General features: G+C 35.0%; 1 protein-coding gene across 8 annotated transcripts in view; it reads right to left on the bottom strand.

Moving 5' to 3' along the window:
- Positions 1-23,156, bottom strand: part of STXBP5L (syntaxin binding protein 5L) — a 507,233-nt gene that overhangs the window by 241,270 nt on the left and 242,807 nt on the right. For all 8 annotated transcript variants that reach the window (XM_003825169.4, XM_008950467.3, XM_003825168.4 and 5 more), the window contains one exon: positions 19,298-19,421. In XM_003825169.4, the coding sequence (XP_003825217.1) occupies positions 19,298-19,421 (124 nt within the window). The remainder of the gene's footprint in view (positions 1-19,297; positions 19,422-23,156) is intronic.

Below are 23,156 nucleotides of genomic sequence, written 5' to 3'. Positions count from 1 at the left end.
TTCATATTTCCTAAGGTTTTGTTGCCCATTTCTGTCATAATTTTAAAATTTTTGATTTGAGATTACTTTTCATATCTGAAAAAGCTTAAGAATATTAGTTATTTTGGGAGTGTTAAATGACAGTTTTTCAATACTTCATCTTTTTTTTTTTTTTTTTTGGCCAGTTTGGCTAGATGTTTATTGATTTTAACCTTTTCAAAGAACTCTCTTTTGGTTTCATTGATTATCTGTTTTCTTTTTGTCTTTAATTTTATTGACAGTTGCTACAATCCTTATTTCTTTCTTTATTCTTGCTTTGGGTTTGATTTCGTCTTCTTGTTTTAAGTAAGCCTTGCTTACTGATTTTAGATCTTTTCTAATATAAGCATATAATGCTCTAAATTTCCACCCAAATTTTGTGTTATTACTATGCCTCAAATTTTGGTATGCTATAGTCTCATTTTTATTCATTTCAGAACAATTTTTTTTGAGACAGAGTCTTGCTCTGTTGCCTAGGCTGGAATGCAATGGCACAATCTCGGCTCACTGCAACCTCTGCCTCCTGTGTTCAGGCAATTCTCTCACCTCTGCCTCCCAAGTAGCTGGAATTACAGGTGCATGCCACCATGCCCAGCTAATTTTGGTATTTTAGTACAAACGGGGTTTCACCATGTTGGCCAGGCTGGTCTTGAACTCCTGACCTCAAGTGATTCACCCGCCTTAGCCTCCCAAAGTGCTGGGATTACAGGTGGAAGCCACCACGCCTGGTCAAAAAATTTTTAATTTCTCTTAGGATTTTGTCATTGTCTCATGGGTTCTATAGAAGTGAGCTGTATAATCTCCAAACAAATAGGGATTTGATAGATATTTTTCTGTTATTCTACCTCAGACTGTTATGGTCTGTGATCATATTTTGTATGATTTCTATTACTTTAAATTTGTTAAAGTTCGTCTTATGGCCCATGACATGGGCCATTTGGATTAGTGTCCCATTTCCACTTTTAAAAAAATGGTGTGCATTCTGCTACTCTTGTGTTGACTGTTCTATATATGTCAGTTAGGTCAATCAGTTGATAGGGTTCAGGCTACCAATATCATGCCCACTTGTTCTATCAATTACTGAGAGATTAGTTTTGAAGTTTCCAAATATAGCTGTGGATTTGTCTATTTCTCCTTTCAGATCTATAAATTTTTGTCTCATGTATTTTGAAGAGCTGTCTTAGGTACATACACAGTTAGCATTATTATGTCTTCTTGAGAAATGCCTTTATTATTATTTTATTATTGGGTTATGCCACTCTTTGTCTCTAATAATATTCCTTTATATCTACATTGTTGAAATTAGTACAGCTACACTAGCTTTCTTTTGGTTGGCATTTGTAAGCTATATCTTTTTTTTTTTACTGTCAACTTATCTATAGTTTTGTATTTAAAGTTTGTTTCCTGTAGACAACATGTAGTTGAGTCTTGCTTTTTTCAAAATTGAATGTTAGAATCACTGTCTTTTAATTGGCATGTTTAAGCATTAAAATGAATATTGATATACTTGGATTTAAAATCTACCATATTTGTTATTTTCTATTTGTTCTTTATTTCTTTTTTCCCTCCTTTTCTGCCTTCTATGGGTTTAATTGAGCATTTTAATGGTTCTATTTCATCTCCACCATTTACTTAACATTTATACTTGAAAAACTTTTAGTGATTGTCCCAGGGTTTAAAATATACATTTTAAAACTTAAAATTTAAAATGTATCAGCATGCTTGCTTTGCCTCTTGAGACTGTGTGTGTTTGCCTTGTCATATGCCTCATAAATTTATGTGGAATGTTGAACATGTATGTACAGGACAAGAGATATGGAGATAAATATTTTTATGCTTGGAGATGAACATTTTTTTTCTAGGCCTTTAGTGTGGGTGTTAGCATTAATCTAGCCAGTAGTTACAGTGGGTTTGGAGTTTATTGTTGCTATGGTTACCTTCAGTGCACCAAACCTTCAAATTTCTCTAGAGATGTCTGGTATTTAGGGCATGGGCTATTTGCCAGAGGGTTTTTCTCAATCTTTATTCCCCAGAGAGAATCTGTCTCCTACAGTTTGTCCAGTTGTATCTACTGTTATTTTTCCTTGTTACATGTCATATAGTTTAAATTTTGGCAAACTGGTGTGTGGACAGTAGATACAGTATTCTCTTATTTGTACTGTGAACACAGTTTCTTTGCAGGATAAGCTTCAAAAGTGTTTCTCTCCCTCTTCCGGTAGTTGTGCAGGCCTGGAATATATTCCTTCCATTCCTCTAAAGGTAGGGTTGTCTGGGTTTTTTTTCCTGTTCCCTTTCCCCAGCTCAGTGAATTTCATCCAGTGCCCTAAATTGACAGTTTTGTTACTCTTCTTCCTCTACAGGCTTTTGTCAATAAAATAAATAGAGGACATTTGGCTTTGGCTGCTGTTTCCTTTCTCCAGCAAGAACCCTGAAGGAAGCTTTCCCTGGATTGACTCTGATTTTCCCTGTGGTTGGTTGGTAAGGTCATGGAGGAAAATGCTGAAAGACGGTACAAAGACCTTATGTCTGTAGCCCCAGGGGGCTTTATACCTTCATATTAGTCCATATTCAACTTTCAGAAATTCATTTAAAAATTTTTGCAAAATCTTTCTATTGGCTTTAGTGGCCTCCAAAGGTGTCCGCCCTAAGCAAGCGAAGATTCAGGTCTTGTTTCTCCCAAATTGGCACCTTTCTCTCCCCAGATTTCAAATTACAGTTGACCTTTCAGTAACATGGGTTTAGACTGCATGGGCCAACTTATGCACAAACTTTTTTCTATAAGTATATTGGAAGTTTTTGGAGATTTAAGACAATCTGAAAAAACATGCAGACAAACAGCTTTAGCCTAAAATATCAGAAAAAACTAAGGAAAAGCTATGCCATGAATATGTAGAAAATATATAGATACTAGTCTATATTATCATTTACTACCATAAAATATATACAAATCTATCATAGAAGTTAAAATTTATTAAAACTTATATACACAAATATTTACAGAATGTACAGGTGCCATTTGCAGTCAAGAGAAATGCAAAAAACTGTAAAGATGCAGTATTAAACCATAACGGTATAATATTAACTATAATCCACATTACAACTCTGAAATAATTTCAAAGCCACCTCCTATTGCTATTGCAGCAAGCTCAAGTGTTGCAAATATCTGCTTAAAATGCCATGTGACCCTAGTCATCTCAGTATGAGCAGTTCATCTCTCCAGCATATTGCATATCACAGTAAAAGGTGATCCCTCCGGTTCTTACATATTTTTCATCATGTTTAGTGCAATATCAAAAACCTTAAATTGCGTCATGGAACCCACACAAAGTGCCACTACTGATGCTGGAAATGTTCCTAACAAGCAGAAAAAAGTCATGACATTATGAGAAAAAACTGAATTGCATGGTGTATATTATAAATCAAGGTCTGCAGCTGCAGTTGTCCACCATTTCAGACACGATTCATCTTGTAAAGAGATAACACAAACTTATGATATTGATAAATACAGTACAGTATTCTAAATGTATTTTCTCTTCCTTATGATTTTCTTAATAACATTTTCTTTTCTCTAAGGGTACAGTATATAATACATATAATACACAAAATAGTTGTTAATCGATTATGTTATTTGTAAAGCTTCTGGTCAACAGTAGGCTATTAGCTGTTAAGTTTTTGGAGAGTCAAAACTTATACATAGATTTTTTACTGCATTGGTGGGGAGTTGGTGCCCCTCACACTCATGTTGTTCAAAAGTAAACTATAGTTGTTTGCCCTACAACCTGAGTTCTCTGATAAGTTTAATAAAAGTTGTTAATTTAAAGTTTGTCCAGCATTTTTTGTTGTTACTGAAGTGAGAGCACTATTCTATTATCATTATAATTATTATTATTATATTTTAAGTTCTGGGGTAAATGCACAAAGCGTGCAGGTTTGTTACGTAAGTATACACGTGCCATGGTGGTTTGCTGCACCCATTAACCTGTGATCTACCTTAGGTATTTCTCCTAATGCTATCCCTCCGCTAGCCCCCCATCCCCTAACAGGCCCCATTGTGTGATGTTCCCCTCCCTGTGTTTCCATGTGTTCTCACAGTTCGACTCCCAATTATGAGTGAGAACATGCGGTGTTTGGTTTTCTGTTCTTGTGTTAGTTTACTGAGAATGATGGTTTCCAGCTTCATCCATGTCCTTATAAAGAACATGAACTCATCCTTTTTTATGGCTGCATAGTATTCCATGGTGTGTATGTGCCACAGATTCTTTATCCAGTCTATCACTGATGGACATTTGGGTTGGTTCCAAGTATTTGCTATTGTGAGCAGTGCTATAATAAACATACATGTGCATGTGTCTTTATAGTAGAATGATTTAAAATCCTTTGGGTATATACCCAGTAATGGGATAGCTGAGTTAAATGGTATTTCTAGTTCTAGATCCTTGAGGAATCACCACAGGGTTTCCACAATGGTTGAACTAATTTACACTCCCACCAACAGTGTAAAAGCATTCCTATTTCTCCACATCCTCTCCAGCATCTGTTGTTTCCTGACTTTTTAATGATTGCCATTCTAACTGGCCTGAGATGGTATCTCAGTGTGGTTTTGATTTGCATTTCTCTAATGACCAGTGATGATGAGCTGTTTTTCATATGTTTGTTGGCTGCATAAATGTCTTCTTTTGAGAAGTACCTGTAGATACCCTTTGCCCACTTTTTGATGGGGTTGTTTTTTACTTGTAAACTTGTTAAGTTCCTTGTAGATTCTAGATATTAGCCCTTTGTCAGATGGATAGATTGCAAAAAATTTTCTCCCATTCTGTAGGTTGCCTGTTCACTCTGATGGTAGTTTCTTTTGATGTGCAGAAGCCCTTTTATTTAATTAGATCCCATTTGTCAATTTTGCCTTTTGTTGCCATTGCTTTTGGTGTCTTAGTCGTGAAGTTTTGCCCATGCCTACATCCTGAACGGTACTGCCTAGATTTTCTTCTAGGGTTTTTATGGTTTTAGGTCTTACATTTAAGTCTTTAATCCATCTTGAGTTAATTTTTGTACAAGGTCTAAGGAAGGGGTCCAGTTTCAGTTAGCTGGATATGGCTAGCCAGTTTTCCCAAAACAATTTTTTCCCCATTGCTTGTTTTTGTCACGTTTGTCAAAGAGCAGGTGGTCGTAGATGTGTCGTGCTATTTCTGAGGCCTTGGTTCTGTTCCATTGGTCTATATATCAGTTTTGGTACCACTACCATGCTGTTTTGGTTACTGTAGCCTTGTAGTATAGTTTGAAGTCAAGAAGTGTGATGCCTCCAGCTTTGTTCTTTTCACTTAGGATTGTCTTGGCTATACAGGCTCTTTTTTGCTTCCATATGAAACTTAAAGTAGTTTTTTCTAATTCTGTGAAGAAAGTCAATGGTAGCTTGATGGGGATAGCATTGAATCTATAAATTACTTTGGGCAGTATGGCCATTTTCACAATACTGATTCTTCTTATCCATCAGCATGGAATGCTTTTCCATTTGTTTGTGTTCTCTCCTATTTCCTTGAGCAGTGGTTTGTAGTTCTGCTTGAAGAGGTCTTACACATCCCTTGTAAGTTGTATTCCTAGGTATTTTATTCTCTTTGTAGCAGTTGTGAATGAGAGTTCACTCATGACTTGGCTCTCTATTATTGGTGTATAGGAATGCTTGTGACTTTAGCACATTGATTTTGTATTCTGAGACTTTGCTTAAGTTGCTTATCAGCTTAAGGAGATTTTGGGCTGAGACGATGGGGTTTTCTAAATATAAAATCATGTCATCTGCTAACAGAGACAATATGACTTCCTTTCTTCCTATTTGAATACCCTTTATTTCTTTCTCTTGCCTGATTGCCCTGGCCAGAACTTCCAATACTATGTTGAATAGCAGTGGTGAGAGATGCCATCCTTGTCTTGTGCCAGTTTTCAAAGGGAATGCTTACAGCTTTTGCCCATTGAGTATATTGGCTGTGGGTTTGTCATAAATAGCTCTTATTATTGTAAGTTACGTTCCATCAATTCCTAGTTTATTGAGAGTTTTTAGCATGAAGGGGTGTTGAATTTTATCAAAGTCCTCTTCTGCATCGAAGGCCTTTTCTGCATCTATTGAGAAAATCATGTGGTTGTTCTCATTGATTCTGTTTATGTGATGGTTTACGTTTATTGATTTGCATATGTTGAACCAGCCTTGCTTCCCAGGGATGAAGCCAACTTGATCACGGTGGATAAGCTTTGTGATGTGCTGCTGGATTTGGTTTACCAGTATTTTATTGAGCATTTTTGCATTGATGTTCATCAGGGATATTGGCCTGAAATTTTCTTTTTTTTGTTGTGTCTGTGCCAGGTTTTGGTATCAGGATGACGCTGGCCTCATAAAATGAGTTAGGGAGGATTCCCTCTTTTTCTATTGTTTGAAATAGTTTCAGAAGGAATGGTTCCATCTCCTCTTTGTACCCTGGGATAATTCGGCTGTGAATCCATCTGGTGCTGGGTTGTTTTTGGTTGGTAGGCTAATAATTACTGCCTCAATTTTAGAACTTGTAATTGGTCTGTTCAGGGATTGGACTTCTTCCTGGTTTAGTCTTGGGAGGGTATATGTGGTTAGGAATTTATCCATTTCTTCTAGGTTTTCTATTTTATTTGCATAGAAGTGTTTATAGTATTCTCTGCTGGTAGTTTGTATTTTTGTGGGATCAGTGGTGATATACAATTTATCATTTTTTATTGTGTCTATTTGATTCTTGTCTCTATTCTTCTTTATTAGTCTGACTAGCGGTCTATTTTGTTGATGTTTTCAAAAAACCAGCTCCTAGATTCATTGATTTTTTTGATGGGTTTTTCATGTTTCTGTCTCCTTCAGTTCTGCTCTGATCTTAGTTATTTCTTGTCTTCTGCTAGCTTTTGAATATGTTTCCTCTTGCTTCTCTAGTTCTTTTTACTGTGATGTTAGGGTGTCAATTTTAGATCTTTCCCACTTTCTCCTGTGGGTATTTAGTGCTATAAATTTCCCTCTAAACACTACTTTAGCTGTGTCCCAGAGATTCTGCTATGTTGTGTCTTTGTTCTCATTGGTTTCAAATAACTTATTTATTTCTGCCTTAATTTCATTATTTACTGACTGGTAGTCAGGAGCACGTTGTTAAGTTTCCAAGTAGTTGTGCGGTTTTGATTGAGTTTCTTAATCCTGAGTTCTAATTTGATTGCACTGTGGTCTGAGAGACTGTTTGTTATGATATCTGTTCTTTTGCATTTGCTGAGGAGTGTTTTACTTCCAATTATGTGGTCAATTTTAGAATAAGTGCAGTGTGGTGCTGAGAAGAATGTATATTCTGTTGATTTGGGGTGGAGAGTTCGGTAGATGTCTATTAAGTCTGCATGGTCCAGAGCTGAGTTCAAGTCCTGAATATCCTTGTTAATTTTCTGTCTCATGGATCTGTCTAACATAGACAGTAGAGTGTTGAAGCCTCCCACTATTATTGTGTGGGGCCTAAGTCTTATTGTAGGTCTCTAAGAACTTGCTTTATGAATCTGGGTGCTCCTGTATTGGTTGCATATATATTTGGGATTGTTAGCTCTTCTTGTTGCATTGATTCCTTTACCATTATGTAATGCCCTTCTTTGTCTCTTTTGATCTTTGTTGGTTTAAAGTCTGTTTTATCAAAGACTAGGATTGCAACTCTTGCTTTTTTTTTTTTCCACTTTCCATTTGCTTGGTAAATATTCCTCCATCCCTTTATTTTGAACCTATGTATATCTTAGCACCTGAGATGGGTTTCCTGAATATAGCACACTGATAGGTCTTTATTCTTTATCCAATTTGCCAGTCTGTGTCTTTTAACTGGGGCATTTAGCCCGTTTATATGTAAGGTTAATATTGTTATGTGTGAATTTGATCCTGTCTTTATGATGCTGGCTGTTTATTTTGCCTGTTAGTTGATGCAGTTTCTTCAGAGTGTGGATGATCCTTACAATTTGGTATGTTTTTGCAGTGGCTGGTACCGATTGTTCCTTTCCATGTTTAGTGCTTCCTTCAGGAGCACTTGTAAGGCAGGCCTGGTGGGGACAGCATCTTTCAGCATTTGCTTGTCTGTAAGTGATTTTATTTCTCCTTTGCTTATGAAGCTTAGTTTGGCTGGATATGAAATTCTGGGTTGAAAATTCTTTTCTTTAAGAATATTGCATATTGGTCCCCACTGTCTTCTGGCTTGTAGGATTTCTGCAGCGAGATCTGCTGTCAGTCTAATGGGCTTCCCTTTGTGGGTAACCTGACCTTTCTCCCTGGCTGCCCTTAACGTTTTTTCCTTCATTTTAACCTTGGTAAATCTGACAATTGTGTCGTGGGGATGCTCTTCTCGAGGAGTATCTTTGTGGTGTTCGCTGTATTTCCTGAATTTGAATGTTGGCCTTCCTTGCTAGATTGGGGAAGTTCTCCTGGATAATATCCTGAAGAGTGTTTTCCAGCTTGGTTCCATACTCTCCTTCACTTTTAGGTACACCAATCAAACATAGGTTTGGTCTTTTCACATAGTCCCATATTTCTTGGAGGCTTTGTTCATTCCTTTTCATTCTTTTTTCTCTAATCTTGTCTTCACGCTTTATTTCATTAAGCTGATCTTCAATCTCTGTTATCCTGTCTTATGCTTGATCAGTTCAGCTATTGATACTTGTGTATGCTTCACGAAGTTCTCGTGTTGTGTTTTTCAGCTCCATCAGGTCATTTATATTCTTCTCTAAACTGGTTATTCTAGTAAGCAATTCTTCTAACCTTTTCTCAAGGTTCTTATCTTCCTTGCATTGGGTTGGAACATCCTCCTTTAGCTCAGAGGAGCTTGTTATTACTCACCTCCTGAAGCCTACTTCTGTCAATTTGTCAAACTCATTCTCCATCAAGTTTTGTTCCCTTGCTAGCGAGGTGTTGTGATCATGTGGAGAAGGAGAAGAAGAGCCATCCTGGTTTTTGGAATTTTCAGTCTTTTTGTCCTGGTTTCTCCCCATCTTCATGGATTTATCTACCTTTGGTCTTTGATGTTGGTGACCTTCAGATGGGGTTTCTCAGTGGGTGTCTTTTTTGTTGATGTTGATGCTCTTCCTTTCTGTTTGTCAGTTTTCCTTTTAAGAGTCAGGGCCTTTTTCTCCAGGTCTGCTGGAGTTTGCTGGAGGTCCACTCCAGACCCTGTTTGCCTGGGTATCACCAGTGGTGGCTGCAGAACAGCAAAGATTGCTGCCTGGTCCTTCCTCTGGAAGCTTGTCCCAGAGGGGCACCCACCAGATGCCTGCCAGAGCTCTCCTGTATGAGGTGTCTGTTGGCCCCTGCTGGGAGGTGTCTCCAAGTCAGGAGGCATGGGGGTCAGGGACCCACTTGAGGAGGCAATCTGACCCTTAGCAGAGCTCGAACGCTGTGCTGGGAGATCCACTGCTTTCTTCAGAGTCAGCAGGCAGGGATGTTTATGTCTGCTGAAGCTGCACCCACAGCCACCCCTTCCCCCAGGTGCTCTCTCCCAGGGAGATGAGGGTTTTATCTGTAAGCCCCTGACTGGGGCTGCTGTCTTATTTTTTTCAGAGATGCCCTGCCCAGAGAGAAGGAATCTGGAGAGGCAGTCTGGCTACAGTTGTTTTGCTGAGTTAAGGAGGGCTCCACCCAGTTTGAACTTCTTGGTGGCTTTGTTTACACTCTGAGGGGAAAACAGCCTACTCAAGCCTCAGAAAAATTGCAGACGCCACTTCCCTAAAGTGGGATCTATACTCTTTCCAGGTCTACATTTAGAAGGTGAAATCTAAACTACCTGTTGTTGTTTTTGATGAGAATTTTTAGCAGCTAAAATATCTTTATTTTCTATTTACTTTTTTCTTTTATGCCATCTTTATATGAGGATGGATTCCAATGGTTGTTAATTTGAAATGTGTATTCTTTATGGAACAGAATTAACACATAAGCAGTTAGGTTAGCTTACTATATTTCTTAGGTTTAGAGCAACTTCTCATTTTGGCAAAGTACAGTTTTATTAATTGTACTTCATTTATGTGTGTGTGGAGGTGTTGACATGTGTTCTGATTTTGTGATTTTCTTTTGTTTCTGGAGGACCCTCTATTTTCAATGCTTGCTTCCTTGTTTCTCTTTACCACTTGGACTCCAAGAGTCATATCCTCCTTTATTTCAGAAATGGTATCCTCCAAAGACTGCTAATTCTAGTCTGGCATATTTTTAGGCTCCTTCGTTTTTTTTTGAACAGTTTTATTTTGATATAGAATTAAGGAAAATTTACTTAAAAAAATCTCTTCTATATCATTTACCCAAGTTCTCTAGTTCTTTATTTCCACAATTGCCTTATCATATTCTTTCTCTTTATATGCTATTATTTCACTTCTGAGCTATTTGAGAATAAGTTGCAGATATTTTGTCGTTTCATCTCTTAGTCAGTCAGAGAAGCAAGAGAAGACTCTCTGAAAAACTTTCAAAATCCTCAATCTAATCCTACTCTATGTATTAATATTGAGCAATGACCTTTCAACCCAATATCATTACACTAAAAGGAAGTTAGACACTATGATAAAAATCAGCAGAAACAGTAAACAGCTTTATACTTCCAATAAATGCAGACATTAGAATAGTAGGACCCAGAATATAGAAGACATGTGTATGTAATGATTAAAGAAATAAAGGATATTATCCCAAAGACCAAAAGATTATTAGATTTGCAAATTATGAATATGTAAAATTATAATCTGCAAAATTAACTTTAGAAACAAAAACTAATTATAGAAATTAAGAAAATTAATTTCACAAAAAGCAGAATATACATAGCTGAAGAGAAAATTAGTGAAAGAAGTTATATCTGAAAAAAATTACCCAGAATGCAGTACAGAAAAGCAAGGAGACAGAAACAAACATTATATTGAAATATATGAAAGCCAGGAACGGTGGTCATGCCTGTAATCCCAGCACTTTGGGAGGCTGAGGTTGAAGGATCATTTGAGCCCAAGAATTTGAGACCAGCCCAGGCAACATTCGAAAACCTGTGTCTACAAAAAGTATAAAAATTAGCTGGGTGTGGTGGCACACTCCTGTAGTCCCAGCTACTCAGGAGGGAGTATCACTTGAGTCCAAGAGGCAGAGGTTACACCTCTGCAGTGGGATCACACCACTGCACTCCAGCCTGGGTGACAGAGCCAGACCCTGTCTCAAAAAAATAAAAAAAAAGTGAAAATCTTAATATGTCTAAAATACATTTGAGAAGAGAGTGGAATGGAACAGGGGCGATATTTAAAGAGAAAATAGCGGTAACTTTTCATAACAAATAAAAAATATAAATCTATAGATCAAAAAAACCCAATGTATTCCAAAATGAGACAAGCCAAGTATAAAGGGGTGCCCGGAGAATCTCCAACCGGCCTGCCCACTGGGAGGAATGCACACTGGGGTGGAGCCTCGGGAAGTTCGCACCATTTGCAGTGGGGAGGAGCCTGACCTCTTCTGTTTGGGAGTGGTAACCTGGGGTCCAATCTGTGAGACAGGAAGCCTGTTAGCAGGACTCTCGCTTTGCTGAGAGTCCTTGTTTCCCTTTTTTTCCTTTTCACCCAATAAACCCTGCTCTTCTCACCCTTCAAAGTGTCTGCGAGCCTAACATTTCATGGTCGTGTTATAAGAACCAGTTTTTCCTACAACAAAAGCAGGATAAGGAAAGACATGTCCAACCTAAACACACTTCAATGAAATCATAAAACATCAAAGGTACGGATAAAATTGTAATAGAAGTCACAGAAAGGATGAATCACCACAAAAGAATGAAAATTGTGTGACTGAATACTTCCAACAATAAAATGGTAGCCTGGCAAACATTGTATAATATCATCATAGTGCTGGGGGAAAATAGTTCCCAATGCGGAATTATATATATGCAGATAAAACATCTTTCAATAATGTGGGTGAAATGGAGGCATTTAGAGATTAGCAAAAGATGAAAAAACATTCATATATAAACTAAAGGAACTTCCAAACTTTTAAAGCATACGCTTTTTTTAACCTTACCTACAGCCGAAACACTTCATTTTTAAAAATAAATTTTATCGTATATATTTAAGGTATACAACATGACGTTATGGAATGTATATAGATGGTAAACATGTTACTATAGTGAGGCAAATTAACATATCCATCATCTCCCATATTTAACCATTTTTTTGGTTGCAAAAGCGGCTAAAATTCTTAGCAGAAATCTCAAATACAATTTTATTAACTTTAGTCGTTATGCTGTGGATTAGATTTCAACTTGTTCTTCTATATATCTGCTACTTTGTATCCTCTGACCTACATCTCCCTGTTTTCTCCCCCAGGCTCTCCTGCCCCTGGTAACCACTGTTTTATTCTCTCAGTATATTTGACTTTTTAAAAAAAAATTCACATGTGAGACAATGCAATACTTTTCCTTCTGTGTCTAGCTTATTTCACTTAGCATAATGTCCTCCAGGTTCAGATATGTTGTGGCAAATGACAGGATATCTTTCTTTTTTAAGGCTGCATAAAATTACATTGTATTTAAATACCTTGGTTTCTTTACCCATGCATCAGTCAATAGACACTTAGGCTGTTTCCATATCTTGGCTATTGTGAATATTGTCATGAACATGGGAGTGCAGATAACTTTATAGGGTGGTGATTTCATTTCCTTTGGGTATATACCTATAAGAGAAACTGTTGGGTTTCTATCTTAGTTCTATTTTTAATTTATTTAGGAACCTCCATACCCTATTAGTTTTCCATAATGACTGTACCAATCTACATTCTCACCAATAGTTTACAAAGATTCCATTTTCTCTATATACCTGCCAACATTTGTTATCTCTTTTTGATAACAGCCATCCTAATAGGTGTGAGATGATTTCTTTTTGATAACAGCCATCCTAATAGGTGTAAGATGATTTCTCATAGTGGTTTTGATTGGCATTTCCTTGATGATAAATGATGTTGAGCACCTTTTTACATACGTGTTGGCCATTTTTATGTGTTCTTTGGAGAAATGTGTATTCAGATCCTTCACTCATTTTTTAATGGAGTTATAAAGAGATAGAAAAAGATTAGTGATTACCTAGGGCTGAAGGAGTGGGGATGGAAATGAACTGCTAGTGGGTATGGGGTTTTTTGGGGGAGTGATGAAAATGTTCTAAATTTATTAAACGATTAAAAGAATTGTGTTAATGATTGCACAACTGTGAATATATTAAAAAATCATTGAAGCTTATACTTTAAATTGCTGTTGTGAACTATACCTCAATAAACCTGTTTTTTAAAGAACGAAGTTTAAGCTCTCCAAAGTATAGCAGAAAATTTAGAACAAAATCTATTGTCACTTATCTCTCAGAGTTCCTAGTTTAACATTCTCTTTTGGAGTCTTTAGATTCCTTATTCTCATGCTTACCATCTCAGTGACATTTAAAATTAAAAAAAAACATGATATATTCAACGTTTTATTTATTTCAGTAAGAATCATTCAGGGCATCAAACCTTCCAAACTGCCTGTAATTAACCAGTACTTCTTGTTTAAATAATTTTCCTACTGTGTTTATCTTTGCTACATATTTGCTCATCTAATTTTAAAAACCCTGTAATTATTTTTCTGTTTTATTGTTTATTAAATTTTAAGCTCTGGGATGTATGTGCAGAAAGTGCAGGTTTGTTACATAGGTAATCATGTGCCATGGTGGTTTGCTGCACCCATCAACCCATCATCTAGGTTTTAAGCCCGGCATGCATTAGGTATTTGTCCTAATGCTCTCCCTCTCCTTGCCCCCCATCCACCGAGAGACCCTACTACGTGATGTTCCCCTCCCTGTGTCCATGTGTTCTCACTGCTCAATTCCCCACTTATGAGTGAGAACATGCAGTGTTTGGTTTTCCGTTCCTGTGTTAGTTTGCTGAGAATGATGGTTTCCAGCTTCATCCATGTCCCTACAAAGGACATGAACTCATTCTTTTTTATGGCTGCATAGTATTCCACGGTATATATGTGCCACATTTTCTTTATCCAGTCTATCACTGATGGACATTTGAGTTGGTTCCAAGTCTTTGCTATTGTGAATAGTGCTACAATAAACATACATGTGCATGTGTCTTTATAGTAGAATGATTTATAATCCTTTGGATATATATCCAGTAATGGGATTGCTGGGTCAAATGCTATTTCTGGTTCTAGATTCTTGAGGAATCGCCAGACTGTCTTCCACAATGGTTGAACTAATTTACACTCCCACCAACAGTGTAAAAGCATTCCTATTTCTCCACATCCTCTCCAGCATCTGTTGTTGCCTGACTTTTAATCATCGCCATTCTAATTGGTGTGAGATGGTATCTCATTGTGGTTTTGATTTGCATTTCTCTAATGACTAGTGATGATGAGCCTTTTTTCATATATTTGTTGGTTGCATGAATGTCTTCTTTTGAGAAGTGTCTGTTCATATTCTTTGCCTACTTTTTGATGGGGTTGTTTGATTTTTTTCTTGTAAATTTGTTTAAATTCCTTGTAGATTCTAGATATTAGCCCTTTGTCAGATGGATAGATTGCAAAAATTTTCTCCCATTCTGTGGGTTGCCTATTCACTCTGATGGCAGTTTCTTTTGCTTTGCAGAAGCTCTTTAGTTTAATTAGATCCCATTTTTCAATTTTGCCTTTTGTTGCCATTGCTTTTGTTGTTTTAGTCATGAAGTCTTTGCCCATGCCTATGTCCTGAATGGTATTGCCTAGGTTTTCTTCTAGGGTTTTTATGGTTTTAGGTCTTACGTTTAAGTCTTTAATCCACCTTGAGTTGATTTTTATATAAGGTATAAGGAAGGAGTCCAGTTCAGTTTTCTGCATATCACTAGCCAGTTTTCCCAGCACCATTTATTAAATAGGGAACCCTTTCCCCATTGCACATTTTTGTCAGGGAAAACCCTGTAATTATTTTTCTTGGGAACAAACTGAATTTACAAAGTAATATGTGGGAAATCAACGTCTTCATACCATTGAATTTAGTATGCATACATATGATATGTTTTTAATTTATTCAAGTTTTCTCTTGTATGTTCCGTATTAGAAATAATACTTCACATGTACATTAAGGCTTATTCCCATGTATTCTTGTGGGTGCTGTGATCTAAAATGGTTCTATTCATCCATTATATTTTGTTTGTTTTGTGTACAGAATTCTACTGTTACATGTAATAGTTTTCCTAATTCATTTTTGTTTTGTGTTGTCTAATTGCATTATAAGAAACTAAAATTTTGAATACTCTCTAAATTTTTAAATATCATATTTCATTTTCAAGTCTAATAATATTGGCTAGTATTTCCAGGAAAATATTAAATAAAAGCGGTAATTGTGGACACCCCTGTCCTGCTTCTGAGCAAAATTTTCACTATTAAGTATTTGATAGGATTTGGTTTAATATCATATATATAGATATGTGTTGTATATGTATGTGTGTATGATTGCATGTGTAACTGGTAGCACTGCAATTGAAAAATACACATTTGAAACCATAAATACATATTTGAAATCATTGAATAGGAAAAATCGATGTTTGCAGCAACAGCAGCAACCAGCTATAAGAACAATGCCATCAACAGTGCTAATCTTGAGTAAAACAGCTGATGATCCAGCAAATTATATATCATATATATATATATGAGAATCTTGGTAGAACCCTTAACAGAATGAACTTGAAGAAACCAAGCCTAGACATAAAGTAGTCAAATTGCTGAAAATAAAAGATACCCCGCAAAATTTTGAAAGCAATTGGAGAAAAGTGACACATTATATAAAGAGGAAGCAAAATTCAAGCTACTACAGATTCCTCATTCAGAAATTATGGAAGGCAGAAGATCATGTAAAGTGTTCATCACCTTAAAACCAAAACACACATGCCCACACAAACTGTCACTTCAGGAATCTAAATCCAGGAAAAATGGCCTCCAAAAAAGGAAAGCAAAAAAAAAAAAAGCAAAAGCAAAACAAAACAAAAATGAACTTCCAGATAAAGGAAGCTATGTGAATTCATTTCCACTAGGCCTACAAGAAAAATTAAATAATGTTCTTGTATCTTCAGGAACAAATGAAAATGATAAATAGCAAAGAAAATTCAAAAGACTGTTTTTCCTCTTAATTAAAAAAAGACATGATGATTTAAAGCAAAAATTATAACAATATATTTGGATGTACTATATGATAACCATAGCATAAAGGACAGTAGGGGAAGAGAAATAGATCTACATGGTTACAAGATTTGCATATTTTATGTGAAGTGTTACAATGTTAGCTCTAATAGGCTTTGAATAGTTAAGGAAGTATATTGTAATCCCTGGAGCAACCAATAAAAAATATGTGAAAATAAAATGCTTAGATTAATATTTAAATTAAAATGGAATTCTAATAGAAAATATTGAAATAACCTCCAAGAAGGCAAAAAGAGAAAAGAGGGAAAAATATGACGGGACCCACAAAACAAATAATAAAGTGGTAGGCCAAAATTCAATCTCATCAGTACTTACATTTAATATTAATAGATTGAACTCTGACTAGATAAAAGCACAAGACTCAACTATGGTTATTCCCAGTATCCGTTGATTCCAGGACTCCCCCTCCTATACCCAAATCCACAAATGCTTAAGTTTGTTATATAAAATGGCATAATATTTGCATATAATCTACATACATCCTCCTGTATACTTTAAATCATCTCTAGATTACTTATACGCAATACAGTGTGACACTATGCAAATAGTTGTGATACTGTATTGTTTCTTTTTATTTGTATTATTTTAAATTTTTGTATTTTTAATTTTTTTTCTCAGAACACTTTTGATCTTTGGTTTTGTTGAATCTTTGGGTGAAGAATCTGTGTATACAAAAGGTGGACTATGCTCTTTATAGGATATGTAATGGATGCCTAATAATAGATCCCCAAAATAAATAAAGCAGAAATGGGCAGAATTAAACTGAGAAGCGTGCACTTCTATAATCATATTAGGAAATTTAATAGCACTCTCTCAGCAATTGATAGCACTAGACAAGTATCAGTTCAATTACAGGGAATCTGGAAAACACCATCAACTACCCTGACCTATTTGTTTTTTAAAATACATAAAACAAAAATGAACAGAATTACAAAGGAAAATCCATTATAAGAGAAATGTTAACTCGTTTCTCTAAGAATTGAAATATCAAAACAAAAAATTAGCAACAATTTAAACCATACAAAATGAAAAACACAATTTCAAGTTTGACCTTTATGTAACAATTAGAAAATGTACATTCTTCCCAAGCACACTTAGAATGCTATGGTAATTGGCTCTGCACTGATTATAAAGCAAATCTCAGTAGATTTTGTAGAACTAGTTATGTCATATTCTCTGGCTACAATTTTAAAATCCATCATAAAAAACATGCTTAGAAATTGAGGTTGGGTGTGGTTGCTCACACCTATAATTTTAGCACTTTGTGAGGCCAAAGAGGGAGGATCACTTGAGGCCTCCAGAAGCTTAGGACCAGCCTGGGCAACATAGTAAGACCCATCTTTTATTAATAATAATAACACAAATAATAAAAATGAAAATGTTTAGAAATTAGAAAGCACATGTCTAAATAACTAATGGGTCAAAGGAGAATTATAATAGGAATTATAGAAAATATCTCAAACTAAATATTAATGAAAATTATATATGATTAATAATATTACATTTAAAGACTTATAGGATATATCTAAAGTGGTACTTAGAGAAAAGTTTTATTTTAGAAAATAAAAATGGCTAAAACAAAAGGGAAAAAAATAAACCCAAAGAATGTCAATAGATATGACAATAAATGCCTCTATTATCAAAATCACTGGTGCTTATGTTATTGTGAGGCAACAGGAATATAATCTATTCCTGTTTTATATGTTATAAAAGACATCAAGGCTGATGTGTTGAACAACCTGTAAACAGAACTTTATTTCAACAGAAAAGCAGAATAATAGAAAACAATCCAAACTGATGAAATAAATATGGATATGGTAAAAAAATAAAAGTATCAAATGTCCAGTCTAGCCAAAAGAACTAATAGAAACTGATATTTGAGAAGAACATAAGGAAGTAAGTAGAAAATTTATGACTAGCTCATATTATACTTTTACATATAAAAGGCATGAGTATTGGGGGTTAGCTGGGGGTGTGTGGAGAGAACTTATCCCCTATCGTAGAAATAAATAGTTAATCCTAAGTGGTATGTATAGCTAATATCTACCCAAGGTTTCTGTAATGGCAATCTCTAAATAAAGCATCTCTAAGTAAGCATCTAAATGTAAAGTAATCTCTAAGTAAACCAGCTAAAGACTAAAACATTTACATCCTGGAAGAATGTTGCAATAATTTAATCATTTACTGATGGAGCATGTAACTATGGTACAAAAAAATGGCAGACAAACAGCATGAAATAATTCTAAGAATGCTTGTGATCTATGGGTCACCCATTACAGAAAACATACCACTACTTTCCAAATGTGACATGATAACGAACGCTCAGAAACTGTAACATAGAATATGTTTGATCAACTGTTAGTTTCTGACATATCTATTATTACAAATAATCAATGGTATGAGGTAAACATAGAACTCAGATCATCACCAATATTATCAAATAATTTAGTCATCTGAATTATATATATTTATACATTTGAATTGCTTATTCTTCCCCATTAGGTATACAGATCCAATATAAATCCTCAATTAAGATTAAAATCCTCATTTAGGATTAAAATGCTCTTCTCAATGTGGAAGGCAATAAGAAAAGTAAAACCTAAAATTAAAACCACAGTCTTCATAACTTACTGGAATCAAATGGCAGAAATGGAAACAAGTGGGAGAATCTAGAAAACAACAGACTATAAAGTGGTATAGGAATTAACTCTGAAAGTCACATCTAAATAGTGCCATTCTCTCACTGGCTCCTCAGCCCTTAAAAGTGACAAAATTTCCTATATTATCTCCTCTGCCCCAGATATATCAACCATCCATTATCCAATTTTTGGTTGGGACAGTACATAACTACAGCTTACAAAACAGGGATGTGGGTTGGTAGGAAGAAGGGAAGTATGGAAAGTTTGGGGTACAATGTTGGGATCTGTAGGTGGTATAAAAGGGATGTTTAGAACCAGAAGCTATGTCCTATTACTTTTTTCTACCAAACGCATTAATACCATCTCTCTTACTTCAAGTCAAGGCACTGAATTGCCAGTGTTTATTCCTTTTGAAAGCATACATCTTACCATGTGGAATTGTGGTCTGGAAAGGGCGACTTGGGCTTTTCAGGTTCCATAAAGTCAAACTACCATCTGAATGGCTGCACATGAACTGTTTGCCCTCATGATGCCAATCAATTGAATGAATAGCCTAATAAAATAACAATTAAAAACAAGTAGAGGGGGAAAAAAGTAGATAGGTTATATCATTCTATATTCTAAAGAAAAACTATTCTGATATAAAATTATTATACTAACAACACTTAAAAAACATAATTTTTCTGACCCATATCAGACTATAATTTCTGGTAAGATGAAGTCCTATTTCCTCCTAACATAGCCAATTAAAAGAATAATTTAAGTAAGAGCTACCATCTGAAGGCTTTCTATGTGCCAAACCCCAAGGCAAGCATTTTATACACATTATTTCATTTAATCCTATAAAAAGTGTATTGATTTTTCAATTTACACATGGTGAAACAGGCCTTCAGAGATTGAGATACTTGCTCAAGTCACAGAACTCAAAACCAAGGTCTAACTACGAAAAACATTCTCAATCATTGCACTGTATTGCCCTCTTGCATATACTATTTAAATCAATTTGAAGCAAGAAAGGTTTAAATTTTCTTTTATATTTTCAGGTTAACTCTGTAGTTTTGAGTCAGATAAGATTCAAAAGTAATTACAGCCATCCCTCGGTATCCACTGGGGATTAGTTAGAGAACTCCCACACTCCCTCAGATTCTAAAATCCACAGATGCTCAAGTCCCTTAGATAAAACAGCATACTATTTGCATACAACCTATGAATATCCTCCCATATACTTAAAATCATCCCTAGATTACTAATAGAATGTAAATGATATGTAAGTAGTTATACTATACTCTTTTTATTTGTATTATTATAAATTATTATATTGTTTTAAAATTATTTTTTGTTTTTAAAATATTTCCTATTATAGTTAGTTGAATCCAAGGATATGGAATTTATGGATACGGAGGGCTGACTGTATTTCATTTTCCCAAGCTATTGTATTCCCAATGCTAGCATAGTGACCAGCATAAAGTAAGTACTCAATAAATATCTGTTGACTGAATTAGTAATTAATGTCACATGCATTTCCACACCCTTGGTATTCTTTCTAAATTAATAAAGTACATACAGAACTTGGGTAAAGTACTAAGTACTATGAGAAAAATTCTAGTAGACATAAAGGCAGAAAAGAAGCATACAACATCTTTTCCTTAAAGACACTTATAAAACAGCAAGAGAGAGAAGATTAATATAAGTGAATACTAATCATATTTATTTTTTGAAACTTCACACACAGACACATACAACTAAAATTTCCAAACTAAGTTACACATACATAACTGATAAAAGTTCTAAACAATCAGTATTATTAGAGTTGCAGATAACTGATGGCTAAAGTAATTATTACACATATAATCAAGAAAATAAGATTTGATTAAGTGGAAAAAGCAACATGAAATCCTGGACTTGTGTTTTCTCTCACTCTGTGGCCTTCATTACTAAGCAGAGATTTCTTTTTTGCTAGGGTCCAGCAGAGGAAGTTAGAGATAAAATACATTTTTCTCTTCTCCTCTGCTTATTTCTTCTCCCTTCTGTAGGTGGTTCAAGGGAAAGTCACATCTTCTTGCCTCCCCTACATGTTAACTTTGATGAGCCTCATTTAACTTAAAGTTGTCTCAAACTGTTTTGCCATCAAAGATGGAGGCAGAAAAGGCACTCTCAACCCTAAACTTTCTTATTTCACTGAATTTCTATCTACTGGAGAGGACAGATATAAAAACAATAGCTAAAATAAAGCCAAAGTAAGTCAGTACTATTAAAGAAGTATATTTATTGTTTAGAAAAGCAAGCATGTAAAACCAACTTGTTATTAGAGATCAGGGTCTCATATAGTGCATTACTGAGTAGCTAGCATTTGATCTAACTTGATGGATAAATATTCAATTTCTATTTATTAGATTCTACCCCTCTCTTTTCTCAAAAAAAGGGAGGGGGGCTCAGAGGGCTTACTGAAAAAAACAAATATAATACAACTAATCCAAAAAGAATTTTAAGAGATAGAAAACAGAATTTTCAACATAAAATACTAGCTAGTTTTATCAACTCAGTGGCTGAGACTGAGTTTCTTGAACACATGAAAGAAGAAGGAAATCCAAAAAACTGGATAACAATATGGAAAAAAAGAAATACAGCAGTTCTTAAGAAATTAAAAAATTTTCCTCAGGCCAAACTCTGAGGGATTTCTTTGTGAAAGATTACTTAAGAATTACTGACATAATGAAAGAAAAATTTTACAGTTAATGTGAAAGTAAAATTCATATATTTGTTTCTAAAAATAATCTTGGATTTCCAAAACAAAACTGAATTCATCAATGGCTATTTATGAAGAGGCTAGTTAAATTGTCTAAATAGTTTTACAGGGGCTAAAGACCTAACAGAATTTTGATATACAGAAGAGGAAAGAAGGCAGTTCATGATGAGAAGTTAGAAGGAGCAAAGGCTCAGAGATAAGCAATAAGTGTTATATATGGAAGATAGTAATATGTCTGAAATGTGGGGAATGTGTAGAAGGATGTTGTAAATTTAACTAAAGAGGAATGATAGCACTAGGACCTTAAATCTCAAGTCAAGCAATATGGACTGTGTATTGTCGACAATTGAGAGCTATTCAAAGGTTCTGTTGTAGAGAATTCCATAATCTGTTTTAAAATGATAATCTTGTTAATGAAGGATATATTGAAGAGGTAAGACATCAAAGGAAAAGTGGTTGTGATTAGTTAAAATGCTCTTATAGTCATCCAGGCAAAAGATAACAACTTAAACTAGGACATTGGAAGTGGGAATTAGAAAAGAGGAAATAAATGAGACAATATAAAATCAGAATCAGAAAGCCTGCAGAAATTGATTGCATATACAACACGATGATGGAAGAGACAAATATTACTTTGAGGGGTCTAAACTGAATTAACTAAACAAGACTTAAAAACCAGAAGAAAACATAGAAGGAGGTTTAGATATTTAAATACAAATTCAGTGCCAATGGGATATTTTGCTGGATTTATCTAATATATTGTTAGATATTTAGATCTAGAGTTCAAGAGGGAGGTAAAGGCTACAGATATATGGATGTTCTTTTTTTAGCATAAAGGTAATATTTGAAATAAGAGATAATATAAACACTAGAAAGTAAAAATTAGAGAGAGAAGAAATGAGGGTAAAGACATAATATCCTGAAGAATATCAGTAACGTAAAGGAGAGCTAAGGGAAAAATCAGTTATGGAAAAAGGTGCATGATAAATGAGGTGGAAAGACACAGACAAGTGAATAAATTATTTTAAGGAGGAGAAACTGAGGTAAAGCCACAGGTTTAGTGAGGAATTTAAAGGCTTGGAAGAGGTCACTGTGTGTAGTAATGAAGAGCTTATTGGTGACTTAAGAAAAACCATTTCAGGTAAGTATTAAGCATGCTTTCTAGATATGAGAGGTAAAGTGCTGAGGAGAGGCTGAAAAGTTTGGTAGTGAAATGAAGTATTTAACTATCTCTATTAAAACAATAGAGCATATAATGACACATTAAAGTAGATAAAGATGATATATTTACATACATATATCAGATGTCAATAACTTCTAGGTATAAATTACATATATTTGTACTAACTTAGGCAGCTGCAAATCCTTATTTTAAAATTTCACTGAAATTTTACTCTCTTTTTAAGGCTCAAAACGTTTCTTCCATACTTTTTAAGGCCATAGGAAAGCTAGACGATTCAGCATTTTCCTCTGGGTTTTCTTTTGAGCTGGTTATTCTAATTCCAACTGGCTAAATATTCCCATGGTGTTTGTATTCTTATT

The sequence above is a fragment of the Pan paniscus genome, chromosome 2 (genome assembly GCF_029289425.2).
Source record: "Pan paniscus chromosome 2, NHGRI_mPanPan1-v2.0_pri, whole genome shotgun sequence".
Classification (NCBI taxonomy): Eukaryota; Metazoa; Chordata; class Mammalia; order Primates; family Hominidae; genus Pan; species Pan paniscus.
Note: the sequence above shows the minus strand (reverse complement) of the source record. Positions and strands in the feature narration are given on the sequence as shown.